The sequence below is a fragment of the Tupaia chinensis genome, unplaced genomic scaffold (assembly GCF_000334495.1).
Source record: "Tupaia chinensis unplaced genomic scaffold, TupChi_1.0 Scaffold144899_1, whole genome shotgun sequence".
NCBI lineage: Eukaryota > Metazoa > Chordata > Mammalia > Scandentia > Tupaiidae > Tupaia > Tupaia belangeri.
In genome coordinates, this window is record NW_006204759.1 from 2,204,656 (window position 1) to 2,218,491 (window position 13,836).

Below are 13,836 nucleotides of genomic sequence, written 5' to 3' on the forward strand. Positions count from 1 at the left end.
CCCCATAAAAAAAAAAAAAAAAAAAAAAAAAAAAAAAAAAACTCTCTTAAAAAAATTAAATAGTTCAGATGAAAATAATAAGCTTAAGACTGTGTGTGTGTGTGTGTGTGTGTGTGTGTGTGTGTGTGTGTATGAGATTGAGAGAAGCAAATTTAGAGCCAGATAGTAAAATGGTAAATTAGGAATCTGGGTGAAGGGTGTACAGAGTTCTTTTCACTATTCTTGCAACTGTTTTGTGAACTTGAAAAAAAAATTTTTTTTGAGATATTTTTTTCTTTTTTTTTTAAGAGGTTTTTGCTATAGGGCACGTGCGCTCGCCAGACAGACAGAGAGAGACAGACAGACAGAAAGCGAGAAATCACCCTCCAGGGAGGATGGCCACGCAGCAATCCCTTCTCCTCCATTCTCCTCTCGGGATCTTGGGCACACACGCACAGGCATCCAGCGTGAGTTTTAAGCCACCGGGTCCGAGACGCGAACTGTGGTTGACTACATGGGAGTCCAGCGACATAGCCATTATGCTAACTGCTGGTCCTGAGATATTTTTTCTATAGAGTGTGTGAGCTGGCTGGAGAGAGAGAGAAAGTGAGAAATCACCCTGCAGGGAGGATGGCCATGCGACGATCCCTTCTCCTCTTGGGATTTTGGGCATACACACACACATGCCCAGTCTGAGTTTTAAGCTGCCTGGTCTAGGACTCGAATCATGGTCGACTATGTAGGAGTCCAGTGCTACAATCATTACGTCCTTGATGGTCCTGAGAAAAAACATTAAAAAAAATATTTTTTTCATGTAACTTTATTCATTTGTTTATTTTAATTTGACCAGAAAGGGACAGAGAGAAAGAAAGTTAGAAAGCAAGCCACCAGGTCCGGGACTTGAACTATAGTCAGGCATATGGGAATCCAGCGCCTTTAACCACCACACCACCTGGCAGCCCCCAATAAACATTTTTAATTATCAGAAGATGCATGTGCTTGGCAGAGAGACAGAGAGACAGAGAGAGAGAGAGAAAGAAAGCATTTTTTAATGGGATATTGTGACACTGCAAATCCCTTTCTTTTTTTCCCCCAAAGAATTATTTAACTATTTATTTATTTTTAATTTGATCAGAGACGGACAGAGTGAGAGCGAGAGTGTGAACGAGAGGAGAAAGTGAGAAAACAAGCCTCCAAGTCTGGGACTAGAACCATGGTCAGCCACGTGGGAGTCTGGTGCCCTTAACCACGCCACCTTCTGGCCCCTGCAAATCCTTTTCTACTTCTCCATTCTATCAGGATTTTGGGCCCCGATATACATGCCTGGTATGTTTTAAACTGCCAGGGCTGGGTTTCAAACTATATTCAGCCATGTGGGATCCAGCCCCCTTAATCACTGGGCAATAGGGCTGGCCCTAAAACTGTTTTAAAATAAAAAGCTGGGGACCAACAGCTGGTGTACTGGTTAGGGTGCTGGACTTGGCTGACTATGGTTTGCGTCCCAGATCTGACTGCTTGAAACTCATGCTGGGTGTGTGTATATATGCGTGCCCAAAAACCCGAGAGGAAAATGGAGAAGAAAGGTTTGAGAGTGGTTATCCTCCCAGAGTGCTTTCTTGTTTTCTATCTCTCTGGCCGAGCGTATGTGCCTCATAGCAAAAATTGCTCAAACACACACACACACACACACACACACACACACACACACAAGAAACTGTTGGGCCAGCAGGTGATGTAGTGGTTAAGGTGCTAAACTCCCCACATGGCAGACCACAGTTCAAATCCTAGACCTGGTGGCTTCAAAATCACACTGAGTAAGTGTGCATGCGTACCCAATATTCCGAGAGGAGATAGAGGAGAAGGGATTGTAGTAAGACCACTCTCTCGGGGGGTGGGGGGAGGAATTTATCATTTTCCTTCTCTCTTTCTCCAGTGAGCCCTCATGTCCCATGGCAAAAACTAACTAACTAACTAAATAAATAAATAAAATTTAAAAAATAAATAAATAAAAGGCTGTCACTTGGCCCCTGGAAAAAAGGCAGCCTCAGAGGCTAGAGGAATTCACAAAGGCTGGTATGGCAAAGGAAGATATAGGGGCCTCACTACCAATGCTGAAATACTAGGTAGTTGGAAAAGCCATGATGCATTTTTGCATAGAAAAATACGTAATGACTTTCCTGATGACCTAACAGAATCTGACAGAAAGATGTAACCTTCAGCTCTACCTTATATTGACACAGCAGTGAAGGACAGCCTTAAAGGATATGGGACACTACTTCCACCCAAGGACTAAAAACAGCATCTACTCTGGTCCAGTGAACCTGCCAAGGTGGCTAGGCTGTAGTGGTTTTAGAACCAACCAGATAACAGACAAAGAGAGAGACAGAGGGGGCCAGGAGGTGGTATGGTGGTTGAGGTACTAGACTCTCACATGGCCGACTGTGGTTCAAGTCCTGGGCCTGGTGGCTTGCTTTCTCACTTTCCCTCTCTCTGGTCAAATTAAAAACTAGTACTAAAAATAAATAATAATCACAAAATAATCATCTTTTTTTTTTTAATAAAAAAGAGACACAGATACAAAGTAGAGAAAATTAATTATGAATAAAAATGGAAACTAATTTTTTTGGTTTCTATTTTAGATGCAAAAATATACCACAGTTTATAGGGACAGGGAAAATCTGAACTACTAAAAGAAAAAAGATGGAAGAAAGTTCCACAAGGAGAAAAGGGCCTTAGAGGTAATCGGGTTACAAAAATGGGACCCATCTCTTAGGTGGACAAAAGAAGACCAGAGGGCATAGAAAGAAGATACTGAGATGGCAGCATGGTATTCTGAGGTCTGTCTGGACAGGCTACCGACCGGGGGCCCTCCTGCTTACCTTTGGCAGACTCCTTAAGCAAGCAGGTGCAGCGCTGCACCAGGAGGGAGAACATGGCCAAGCCCAGGGCTGCAGCTTGCTCCTGTATCACAGAGCGACACTCCTCTGAGAAGCAGTCTGAGGAGAGGCAAATGAAACTCCATCAGTACCCTGGGGGCCAAGGGCTACGCTTCCCTACCTTATGAGGTAACACATTCTTGGCCATGTTACCAAGCTCTGTTTCCTTATCCTGTCTCAAAGGGTACTTTTAAGGATAAATAAATAGGACAAAGCATGTGAAGCACTTACCCTAATGCCTGGCATATGGATAAGCACTCAATAACATTCTAAGGATCACATGTGTAAATTCTCATCACATTACTTCTCCAGGACCAGTTATCCTCAAGGTGGGCGGTGAGCCAGAGTTGCAGGGTCTCTGCTTTTAGTTGACTACTGATAATGTAAAGCTCCAGCAACAAGAACTCAGGTTTAATTAACTCAGCCTCTACTGTACACCTAGCAGGAGCACAAGTATCCACAAAGATCAGAAAATTCCAAATTTAAATATTATCTTTTTGAATCACCAACTTGAGTTCCATTCCAACTTCCTCTATGTCCCTCCTTCTAAGAGAACACACATGAAAGAAATAACCTACTTCCAGTGAATGAGTAAATTTTATATAGAACAGTGCTTGGCACATAATAAGCACTTAATCAGGGTTAGCTTTTATTTTCATAAATTCTTAGGGTTAAATTTTAGGACTAAAAACTAAATGAGGCTCCCCTATGAGCACCTTCTTTCCTTCACTTTTTCAGCATGACTAACCTCCTTCTGGCTGCAGGTCACTGTGGAGGAGCCACCTTGTTGGTGGGCGGTTATCCTTTGGTGGGGGCATGTAACAAACTTCCAGTTCCCTTCCTGTACCTGTTCTTTGTCAATGGCCCTCCTCAACAGCCACTTCATCTGGACTTAAAAGGAACTGGTGACAAATACAGGCAGCAGTTAGATCTGCCCTGTCAGAGGAGGACATACCCAATACTCACAGGAAGGAGTCAGGGGCTGGGCTCATAAACTCTGTTAGCATCTAATCTGTTAATTCCTCTGTAACACAGGAGAGCGCTCAAAACTGTAAGTGTTAAAAGGATGAATGCCTACATGTTTGATCTCTGTCCCTGCCTACGTTATAACCCCAATATCCAAGGGCGAGTCCTCTCTCATGGGTTCACTAGTCTTGTTGATGAGACCTAACTGAAGTCGTTACTCCAGGAGATGCCACACAGCCAGTTATTCCCAACAGTCTTTGGAGAGGAACGAGTATGACTGACTGTACAAAGTCAGCCCTAGACCATTGCTGAAAATCCTGGAGTAAGGAGCGGGCTATTTGCTCAGAGGGGCCCAACATATGAAGAGCATCAATTCAGCATCAGTGTAGCAGTTCCTTACTGTAACTTTCCTGCCATCTTTCAAGATGCTCACTGGCCCCAAATGTCACTAACTTTCCAACTCAATTGTGCCAGGCAGTTAAGGAAGTGGCAACAATCCATGTGATTATGATAGATTACTACTCTCATTCTTCTTCTGATGAGGTCCTAAATCTCTGTTAGATAGACTGCAAGAATAGACAAGATCAAAAGCAAGGAAAGGGAAGAAGTGCAGGCTGTCTCAAGAAAAGCTGCCAGTTTCTTCCTCTACCTTCCCCCGAACATAGGCAGCAGCACTGTCAATACCTCCAGCTGAGCACTGCCAGCAGCCTGCCTGTGATCAGCAACACAGCCCCAAATGAAGGAATAGGTCCCATACAGAGGAAGCTGGAATACTGGAGGCCACAGCCTGGTAGCAGACACACCTGAGTAAACATCTCATCGATGAGGCAGCTTAGACAGAAGTTACCTGAATCCAGAATGGAGGGAGGGCGATATTTCAGCTTCAACAGATTGGTATTTTGAGAAGCACAAAGCTACCATAAGACCCTGTCACTAGCCTGGATAAGGATTAGATGAGGCAGAGGACAATTATTTTAAAATGGCAATCTCAGGCTAGACTCAGAGTTCAAGGCAAGGGGCTAGAGCTCAAGAGGAAGAATAAATTGCTTAAGAATGATAGTATCTATGGCCTCTGGAGAGCTGAGATTGGCTTCTTTGTTAAAGCCTCCTATCATAAGGTATAGGGACCTGGCAGGGTAACAACAACTGGGGCCTCTTTGGGGTAAGTCTGGAAGGGCTCAACTACCTCTCAGAGTAGCAGCTAGAAGACAGCTTCAGGTCCTGCGCTTAGTCATGATTACGTCACGTTAACCCCATCACCTCTCTACCCTTTCAGAGGAAAGGCCCGAGAACCCTGCATGCTTGAGTGTCTGGCCCAACTGACTGGCAGGCAGAAACCAGTAAGCTGCTTTCCCCTAATTGAGCAGGTAGAGATATTACAAGCTCTCTAGGGCATGAGAGCAGTCAGCCTCTGACTGGCATGCTATCCGAGCACGTTCTGAAACGCCTGTCTCTCACCATGGCGCATGGTACCACGAGCACATATTGAGCATCTATACTATGCTAGGCCCAGTGCTAGGTACTACAGTGAACACAACTGAAATAAAAACTGGTCTCTGCAACCTTAAGACCTTCCAATAGGGTGAAGAAAATCAGTATTTACCCAAGTAACCACAACAACTTGGGCCCAGGGCCTCAAAGGAGAAATGAATTAAACACATGGTATCGTGAGGGGATGTGCTTCACCTCAAGAAGGCTTCTACAGGCTGGAAACCACAAGATGTCACCCCTTCAGAATCTTCACATCTATACTCCCAGAGTCTACCTATTTTCCATAATCTGACAAATACCCATACATATCCCTAGAGCTGGGCTGGACCAGGCCAAGGAGCAATGTGGGGTGGAGGAGGAAAAGGCATTGTTTGCCTTGGTATTTGCCTGGGTTCCTCTGGCTTTGTGTCAGGTGGCAAGAGCCTGACACGAGCTGAGGAACTCATTAACATTGTGAAATAGCCTTTCCCCTTCTTTCCAAAAGCAGGCTATCTCAAGAGTGTAGGTAGACGATTTTGGCTAAGGAAGTACGATGGAAATATTTCTTACCCAGAAGTCACCTGAGGTCTGAGCTTGGTTCTGTCCTTCCTACATGAAGGCAAGGGATCATAGCTCCCAGTACTCCTGTGGCCAAATACCTACTCAGGCTGAAATAGTCTCATTCCTATTTAACAGGGAGATTTTCTCATTTTTCTGAGAACATATTCATGGAAAACATAAACCAACTGTCGTCAAAGTTGTATGAAATCAGGAAATGGAGCGGCCGGGAGAAGGCTGCCATGTGGCCGGATGTTATGTATTTCTAATTAGTGCTATACATCTTTCAACAGCAAGTGTCCTTCTGCTGGGAAACACAACACACTGCCCTTGTTATTGTAACTGTCAGAGAAGTGCTTAAACAGATAATCTCCAGGAAAAGTGATAAACACGTCCCCTCTCCCACCAGTGTGTGAGCGATGGTGCTGCCAAAGCAAAGCTGTGCCTGACGGCTCCAGGATGGCAAAGCATCCTCCTGCAGGAAATGGGAGTGAGGCAGCAGGGGTGGAGAGGGAAGAGGAGGGGAGGGGAGGCAGACCCACCTGCTTGGACCCTTAAGCCCAGCCAAAAGACAGTGGTTCAGAATACCACTTCTGATCAACTCCTGGGACAGGGTACCAAGTTTTCATCAGGGAGAGAACTGGAAAAAACTATGGAATGGGTTTTGGCTGGTCATAGGAAAATCTGGCAGCAATGGAGCAGAGTTCCTTCAGTGCACACAGCAGCTGCCTGGCAAGAGGATGAGCAAAGTATTCAAGAGAAGACACAGGATGGAGGACACATAAGTATGATACCTTGACATCAGTAGAGGGATTAAGAGGGCACTGGGGTCCATCAGCCATTCTAGCAGTGAGAACCAACTATCTGCTTAGCTATTTCACTATAGTTGGAGAAAAATGAAGGCCAGACAACTTATTCACTGATTCCCTCCCCACCATCTCCTGTTGAAGAGAGGAAATAAATGGTCAGTCACCTCCAAACTAACACCACCTGGAGGTGATCTGTTGGCTCTTATCTTTCAGACACAAGGCTGCCTTTCTCATGAGTCAGTCACCCATCAGACACAGGGTTGGCACCGTTCCTGAGCAGCCCACCCTAGCCTCTTTGTCTACAGGAAGTGGGCAGTGAGAGCATCTTCTGACTGCTGCTGCTTGAGCCACAGAGTTCCATGTGGCAGCTGCTGGCTGAAGAGGAGGTGGAGAAGGAGACAGGCACTGTATAGGGGCCAGACAAGAACAAAATCTCAGAACAAAAGCAGAGATGACCATGCCCTCAAGGCATCATTACATTTTCTGAGGAGCAGAATGAATGAGTCAGAAGAATCAGGCACCAATATACTCAAGTACATTATTCATACAAAACACAGGCTGACTGGGTATAAGGCAAGTCATGACATATTCCTTAACAGGTCTCAGCCAGGATAACATCAAGGAACATGGAAAGCAGTGTTTCCTCCAGGGCACCCTCACTGTCATACCTGCTGCTCTCGTTGGATTTTCCAGAATTGTACAACTCTGGCTCCTTCTAGAGCTCTTATGAAAGTGGAAATATGTGTGGGCAAAGGAAACCTATTAACAAAGTGACCTCTCCCATGAATTCCAAAAGTATTTATTTGGGTGTCCTACTGTGGAGGATATAAAGGAAAACAGAATTCTTTCCCTGAGAAGATGATGACCTAATAAGGATGATCTAATGAGGATGACAGAAAGACATACCCAAATAATTACAATTTTTTTTAAAAGAGATTTTTGCTATAGGCACGTGTGCTCACTGTAAAAAGAGAGCTAGAAAGTGAGAAATCCCCCCCGCCCCCGGGAGGATGGCCACACTGCAATCCCTACTCTTCCATTTTCCTCTTGGGATCTTGGGCACGCACGCACATGTGCCCACTGTGAGGTTTAAGCTGCTGCATCCGGGACTCGAACCACAGTTGACTACGTGGGAGTCCAGTGATGTAACCATTACACCATCTGCTGGTCCCAGTAACTACAACTGAAAAGGGCACTCACTCTAGGTTTCTGAATAAAGCAATGGTGAGTGTTTTAATAAGTAGTATTTTATAATCTAGTGAAAGCATTTAGGATGGATTAGGTAGCTGGAAAAAGGCAAAAAGGAGGGAGACCAGTTGGGAAGCTAAACAAGCACAAACCTGTTTAAATGAAGAGAAATGATACGTAGAGTACTTCGTAAACTTTATAATGCCATGTAAGTGTAGTATCTCCCTTATAAAAGAGATGGAAGAGGAAACAGAAAGGAGTGCACATATATAGAAATGCTACAGGAAGAAAATCATAGAAGGTGAAGATACGGGTGGGAAGAGAGGAGGGAAGCAATGAAGACTGCTGGAACAGCAAGTTCCAGAGAATACTGAGAACTCAAGAAGGGTAACACCCACCAAATGAGATCCAAAAAAAGGGCAGAAACTAAAGATTGCAGAACACCTGGAGGGAGAGAGGTATCAAGGAGTCCCCAGGCTCCCGCCCACCTGGCTCTGGGCCAAGTCCTGTCTTTCCAGAACAAAGACACTTCAGGGGGTCAGAAATACTTGAGGAAGACCTTGTACAAGGAGGCCTGGGAAGTCTGATCCAGCTCTCCCTGTGGAAGCCATTAGATATTCAGCACTTAATTTGTTTCCAGTTCTAGTATGAGTGCAGCTCCAGGCTGTGGGGTGAGAGGCTCCTCTCTGACGTAATCAGGAAGCAGCTGCAAAATTAAGGAATCCCTTATGACATCATAAAAAGGGTCGATGGTTTACTGGGGAAAGTATAAAAATTAATTACATACTCCCACATGACTCCCTTCCCCTAAATTTGTACACACCCTCTCCCACCCCCACATGGTCTGTCATCAACGGCCAGAAGTCACCTCGATGAACAGGGTAGGAAAGGGCAAACAAAACCTACAAAGAAAGTTCTTTGATACACTTCCTGTCTGCCCCATGTATTTGGAACTTAACAAGCAATATCTTGTCCTGGAATTTTTACATACATAAGTTTTTCCAGCAAAATTATATGCTCCTTGAGGGCAAGAGTTTATGCCAAGACTTTACATCCTTGAAAATTTCCTGAAAACCCTGAAGAGGTTTGAGAAATGTTTGCTACTCATAACAGCAGGTGCCCTTGCCTCTCTCACTCTTAGATCCTAATAATGAATGACATGACTCCACTGTGGCCAGAAGTAATTACTAAAATATACTGACACCTGTGTTAGGCACAGAGTATTTACATACATTAACTCAAAGTTTTACAAGATTTGCACAGGAGGTACTCTCCCTTTCTGACATTGGAGTAAATAGGCTCAGAAAAGCTAAAGACTTGTCCAAGGACACAAAGCTAGTAAATGCCAGAGCTGTAAATTGAATCCAAGTCTTGTCTGCTCTTGTGTCCATACTGTTTCTATGTCCAGTTCTTAAATACCTAGACTGGAGTTTCACACTCTAAGTGCTCTTCTCTGTTATGAACCAAAAACCTCAGATTACCTCAACCACAGTTCTGCACAAAAAGTTCTAAAAATGCTAACTGTAAGGTCTGGGGGAAGGGAAAAGAAATATGGAGGAAACATTCCAGCCAGCAGGAACTTTCCTGTTTTCCGCATTTGGCCCGCCATCATCAATGGATTTTCTTGCCCATCAGCATTTGGAGCGCCCACCGAAGTTGAACAGAAACAGGGAACTTTATTGGCCAGACAAGGACCTGTGGTGATCACCTATTGGACAACAGCCCTTTAAGAATGAGCAGCACCCACCCTGGGCATGACACCCTCAGCCTCTGACCAGGCCGAAGGACCTCACCCGAGAGCTTTTGCAGAATAAATTATATTTGTTTTATTAAACCCCATGGCCTGACTCTGGTATTTTCACCCTTGCCGCCTCTGACTCTGCCACCACTCCCAAATCAAACCTAACAATAACTATGTGGAAACCAGAACTAAAAACACAATAGCATTTATAATAATGTAAAAAAAAAAAAAGAAAGAAAAGAAACAAACAAACAAACAAACAAACAAACACTGAAATATAAGTCTAAAAAAATGTAAAGAATCTTTATGCTGAAAAATTACAAAATGCTGATGAAAGAAATCAAAGACAACCTAAATAACTGGAGAGACTACCAAGTTCATGGACTGGAAGACTTAACATTGAAAATCAATTTTCCTCTAATAGACAAACAGGCTTAATGCTATCACAATCTAAGGAAGGTTTTTTGTAGACAAAGATAGTTTATTCTAATGTTTATATTGAAAAGGTAAAGGATCAAAAATAGCTAAAATAATTTTCAAGGAGGAGAATGAAGTGGGAGGAACAATTTATCCTGATGTTAAGCCAAAGGAACAAATGGTGCTGAAGCAATTAGACATCAACAAACAAACAAAAAAACCTCCTATGACAATTACCTTAAGAGAGCTCAAGATACATGCAAAGCACAAAACCATAAAACTTTTAGGAAAAAGAAGAAAATCTTCAGGACCTTGGACTAAGTGAAGAGTTCTAAGACAATGTTAAAATATAATAAAAGAAAAAACTGATATGCTGGGCTCATAAAAATTTAAAACTACTGCCCTACAAAAAAGACCCTTTAAAGAGGATATAAGGGCAAATTATAGACCAGGAATAAATATTTCCAATCTATGTATTTGTCAAAGGACTTAGTATCTAGACTATAAAGATATTCTCATGGACCAGCAGGTGATGTAATGGTTAAGGTGGCTATATCCCACATGGCGAACAGTGGTTTGAGTCTTAGGCCCAGCAGCTTGAAAAACATGCCAGGGCTTGTGTGCATGTGTGCCCAAAATCCTGAGAGGAGGGCAGAGGAGAAGAAATTGTGGTGTGGCCAATCCCTCTGGGGGTGGTTTCTCAGTTACTTTCTCTCTCTCTCTATCCACACCGTATCTCTTTCTGGCAAGCACAAATGCCCTATAGAAAAAACTAAACAAATAACTAAAATAACAGCTCTCACAACTTAAGAAAACAAACAAAAATTTTCAAAATAAACAGACAAAAGACATGAACAGACATTTCACTACAGAGACTATACAGATGGGGAAAAAGCATACGGAAAGATGTTTAATAGTATTAGTCATTATGGACATGAAAATTAAACCCTCACTGAGACATCAATACACATCTATCAGAACGGTTAAAAGAAACAGTAATACCACCAAATGTTAAGAATGGAGAGAAATTAGATTATGGCTTTCCACCTTAGGCCAGGCAGAATGGCTCCCGCAATGAAGGGTGGCAAGAAGGGCTGTTCTGCCATCAATGAGGTGGTGATCCAGGAATACACCATTAACATTCACAAGCATATCCGTGCCATGGGCTTCAAGAAACGTGCTCCTCGGGCATTCAAAAAATCTAGAAATTTGCCATGAAAGAGATGGGGACTCCAGATGTGTGCATTGACACCAGGCTCAACAAAGCTATCTGGGCCAAAGGAATAAGGAATGTCCCATATAGAATCTGTGTGTGGTTGTCTAGAAAACGAAACAAGGATGAAGATTCACCCAACAAGCTCTACACTCTGGTGACCTATGTACCTGCTACCACTTTAAAAAATCTATAAACAGCGGGACCAGCAGTTAGTGTAATGGATATGTTGCTGCACTCCCATGTAGTCGACTGCGGTTCGTGTCCCGGATCCGGTGGCTTAAAACTCATGCCGGGCGCGTGTGCGTGCATGCCCAAGATCCCGAGAGGAGAATGGAGGAGAAGGGATTGTGGCGTGGCCATACCCCTGGGGGGTGATTTCTTGCTGTCTGTTTCTCTATCTCTTTCTGTCGGTCTGGTGAGCACACACGCCCTATGGCAAAAACCTCTCCAAAAAAAGAAAAAAAAAAGAAAAATCTATAAACAGTCAATGTGGATGAGAACTAACTGCTGATTTTCAAATAAAGTTAAAAAAAACAAAAACAAAAAAAGATCATGCATGCATTGATGAAGGGAATGTAAAATGGTACAGTCAATCTAGAAAACAGTTCGGCAGTTTCATCTAAAAACTGAAAACAGGGAACCAGCAGTTAGCGTAATGGCTATGTCGCTGGACTCCCACATAGTCGACCGTGGTTCGCGTCCCAGTCCCGGTGGCTTAAAACTCACGCCGGGCACGTGTGCGTGTGTGCCCAAGATCCCGAGAGGAGAATGGAGGAGAAGGGATTGCGGCGTGACCATCCCCTCTGGGGGGTGATTTCTCGCTTTCTGTCTCTATGTCTCTCTCTGTCTGTCTGGCGAGCGCACGCACCCTATAGCGAAAACCTCTCTAAAAAATTAAAAAAAAAAACAAACTAAAAACAGTGCCCACAGGTGGCATGATTATTAAAGGCGCTGGACTTCCACATGGACAACCATGGTTCGAGTCCTGGACCTCGTGGCATGCTTTCTCACTTTCTCTCTCTCTCTTACTCTGTCCCACTCTGGTCAAATTAAATAAATAAATAAATTTTAAGAAAAAAAAAAAACCTAAAAACACATTTATGATAGGACTCAGCAGGTGAATTCTTGGGCTTTATCCTAAACAAATGAAACCCTACATTTGTATAAAAATCTGTACATAAGCGTTGATAGCAGCATTATTCACAGTAGCCCCAAACTAGAAACAAATATCCTTCCACAGCTGAATGGCTAAAGAAACTGTAGAACATACACATGATGGACTAGTACTCAGCAATAAAAAGGATCAAACAACCAATAGGTGAAAAAAGTTAGATTTATGCTTCAGAAAAAGTCAATACCAAAAAGTAATATACTGTGTAATCCACTTATATAATATTCTTTTTTTTTTTTTTTTGAGATTTTTGCTATAGGGCGCGTGCGCTCACCAGACAGACAGAGAGAGACATAGAGACAGAAAGTGAGAAATCACCCCCCAGGGGGGATGGTCACGCCGCAATCCCTTCTCCTCCATTCTCCTCTCGGGATCTTGGGCACGCACGTACATGCGCCCAGCGTGAGTTTTAAGCCACCAGGTCCGGGACGCGAACTGCGGTCGACTACGTGGGAGTCCAGCGACATAGCCATTACGCCAATTGCTGGTTCCCCACTTATATAATATTCTTGAAATAATAGAATTATAGAAATGGAAAACAGATTAGTGTTGCCAGGGATTAGGATGTGAGTAAAAGAAGGTATGAACGGTTCTAAAGGAGAAGCATGAGGAAGCCTTGTAAAAGCACAGTACCGTTCCTCAATTGTGGTAATAGTTATATGAGGTTATATGTTTTATATAATGACATAGAATCTCTCTCTCTCACACACATAGAATCTCTCTCTCTCACACACACACAAATATTACTAGTGAATTCTGAAAAATATATGGTAACAATGTCAATTTCATGATGTTGATATGCACTAAAGCTATACGAGATGCTGACATTGGGGAAGGAGAGGTGAATAGTGCATAGGAGCTCTTCTACGTATTTTACTTTTTCTGTTATTTTTTGCAGACAGTCTGGCTCTGTCGCAATCATCCTGCCTCAGCCTCTTATGCAGCTAAGACTATAGGTGTACATCACTGCCTCCAGCTTTTAGAATGCACTGGAAATCAAGCCCAAGCACCTCATACTGCCTCAGACTGCCAAGGAGCAGCATCAACAAGCATACACTACAGTGGTGGGCCTGTATAATAGTTAAACGAAGTCCTGTGAGCCTATATTTCTTTTATAACTTGCTGTAGGGCACATGTGCCAGTCAGAGAGAGAGAGAGAGAGAGAGAGAGAGTGTGAGAGTGAGTGAGTTAACTTTTCTTGGGGGCAGAGGAGGAATGGCCATGCCATAATCCTTTCTCCATTCTCCTCCTGGGATTTTGGGTGCACACATACTCACACCTGGCCTATTTTTCATGCTGCTGGATCCAAGGACTCAAACCATGCAATCGGCTATATGGAATCCAGCTACCTTAACCACCAAGCCACTGGCTGGCTCTGAATCTAT

General features: G+C 43.5%; 1 protein-coding gene across 6 annotated transcripts in view; it reads right to left on the reverse strand.

The window, feature by feature from the left end:
* The window catches only part of SMG6 (SMG6 nonsense mediated mRNA decay factor), a 310,391-nt gene that overhangs the window by 160,680 nt on the left and 135,875 nt on the right, over positions 1-13,836 (reverse strand). For 5 of the 6 annotated variants that reach the window (XM_006167566.3, XM_027767920.1, XM_027767919.1 and 2 more), the window contains one exon: positions 2,859-2,975. The exons of the other annotated variant lie outside the window; for it this stretch is intronic. In XM_006167566.3, the coding sequence (XP_006167628.1) occupies positions 2,859-2,975 (117 nt within the window). The remainder of the gene's footprint in view (positions 1-2,858; positions 2,976-13,836) is intronic. 6 annotated transcript variants of the gene reach the window in all.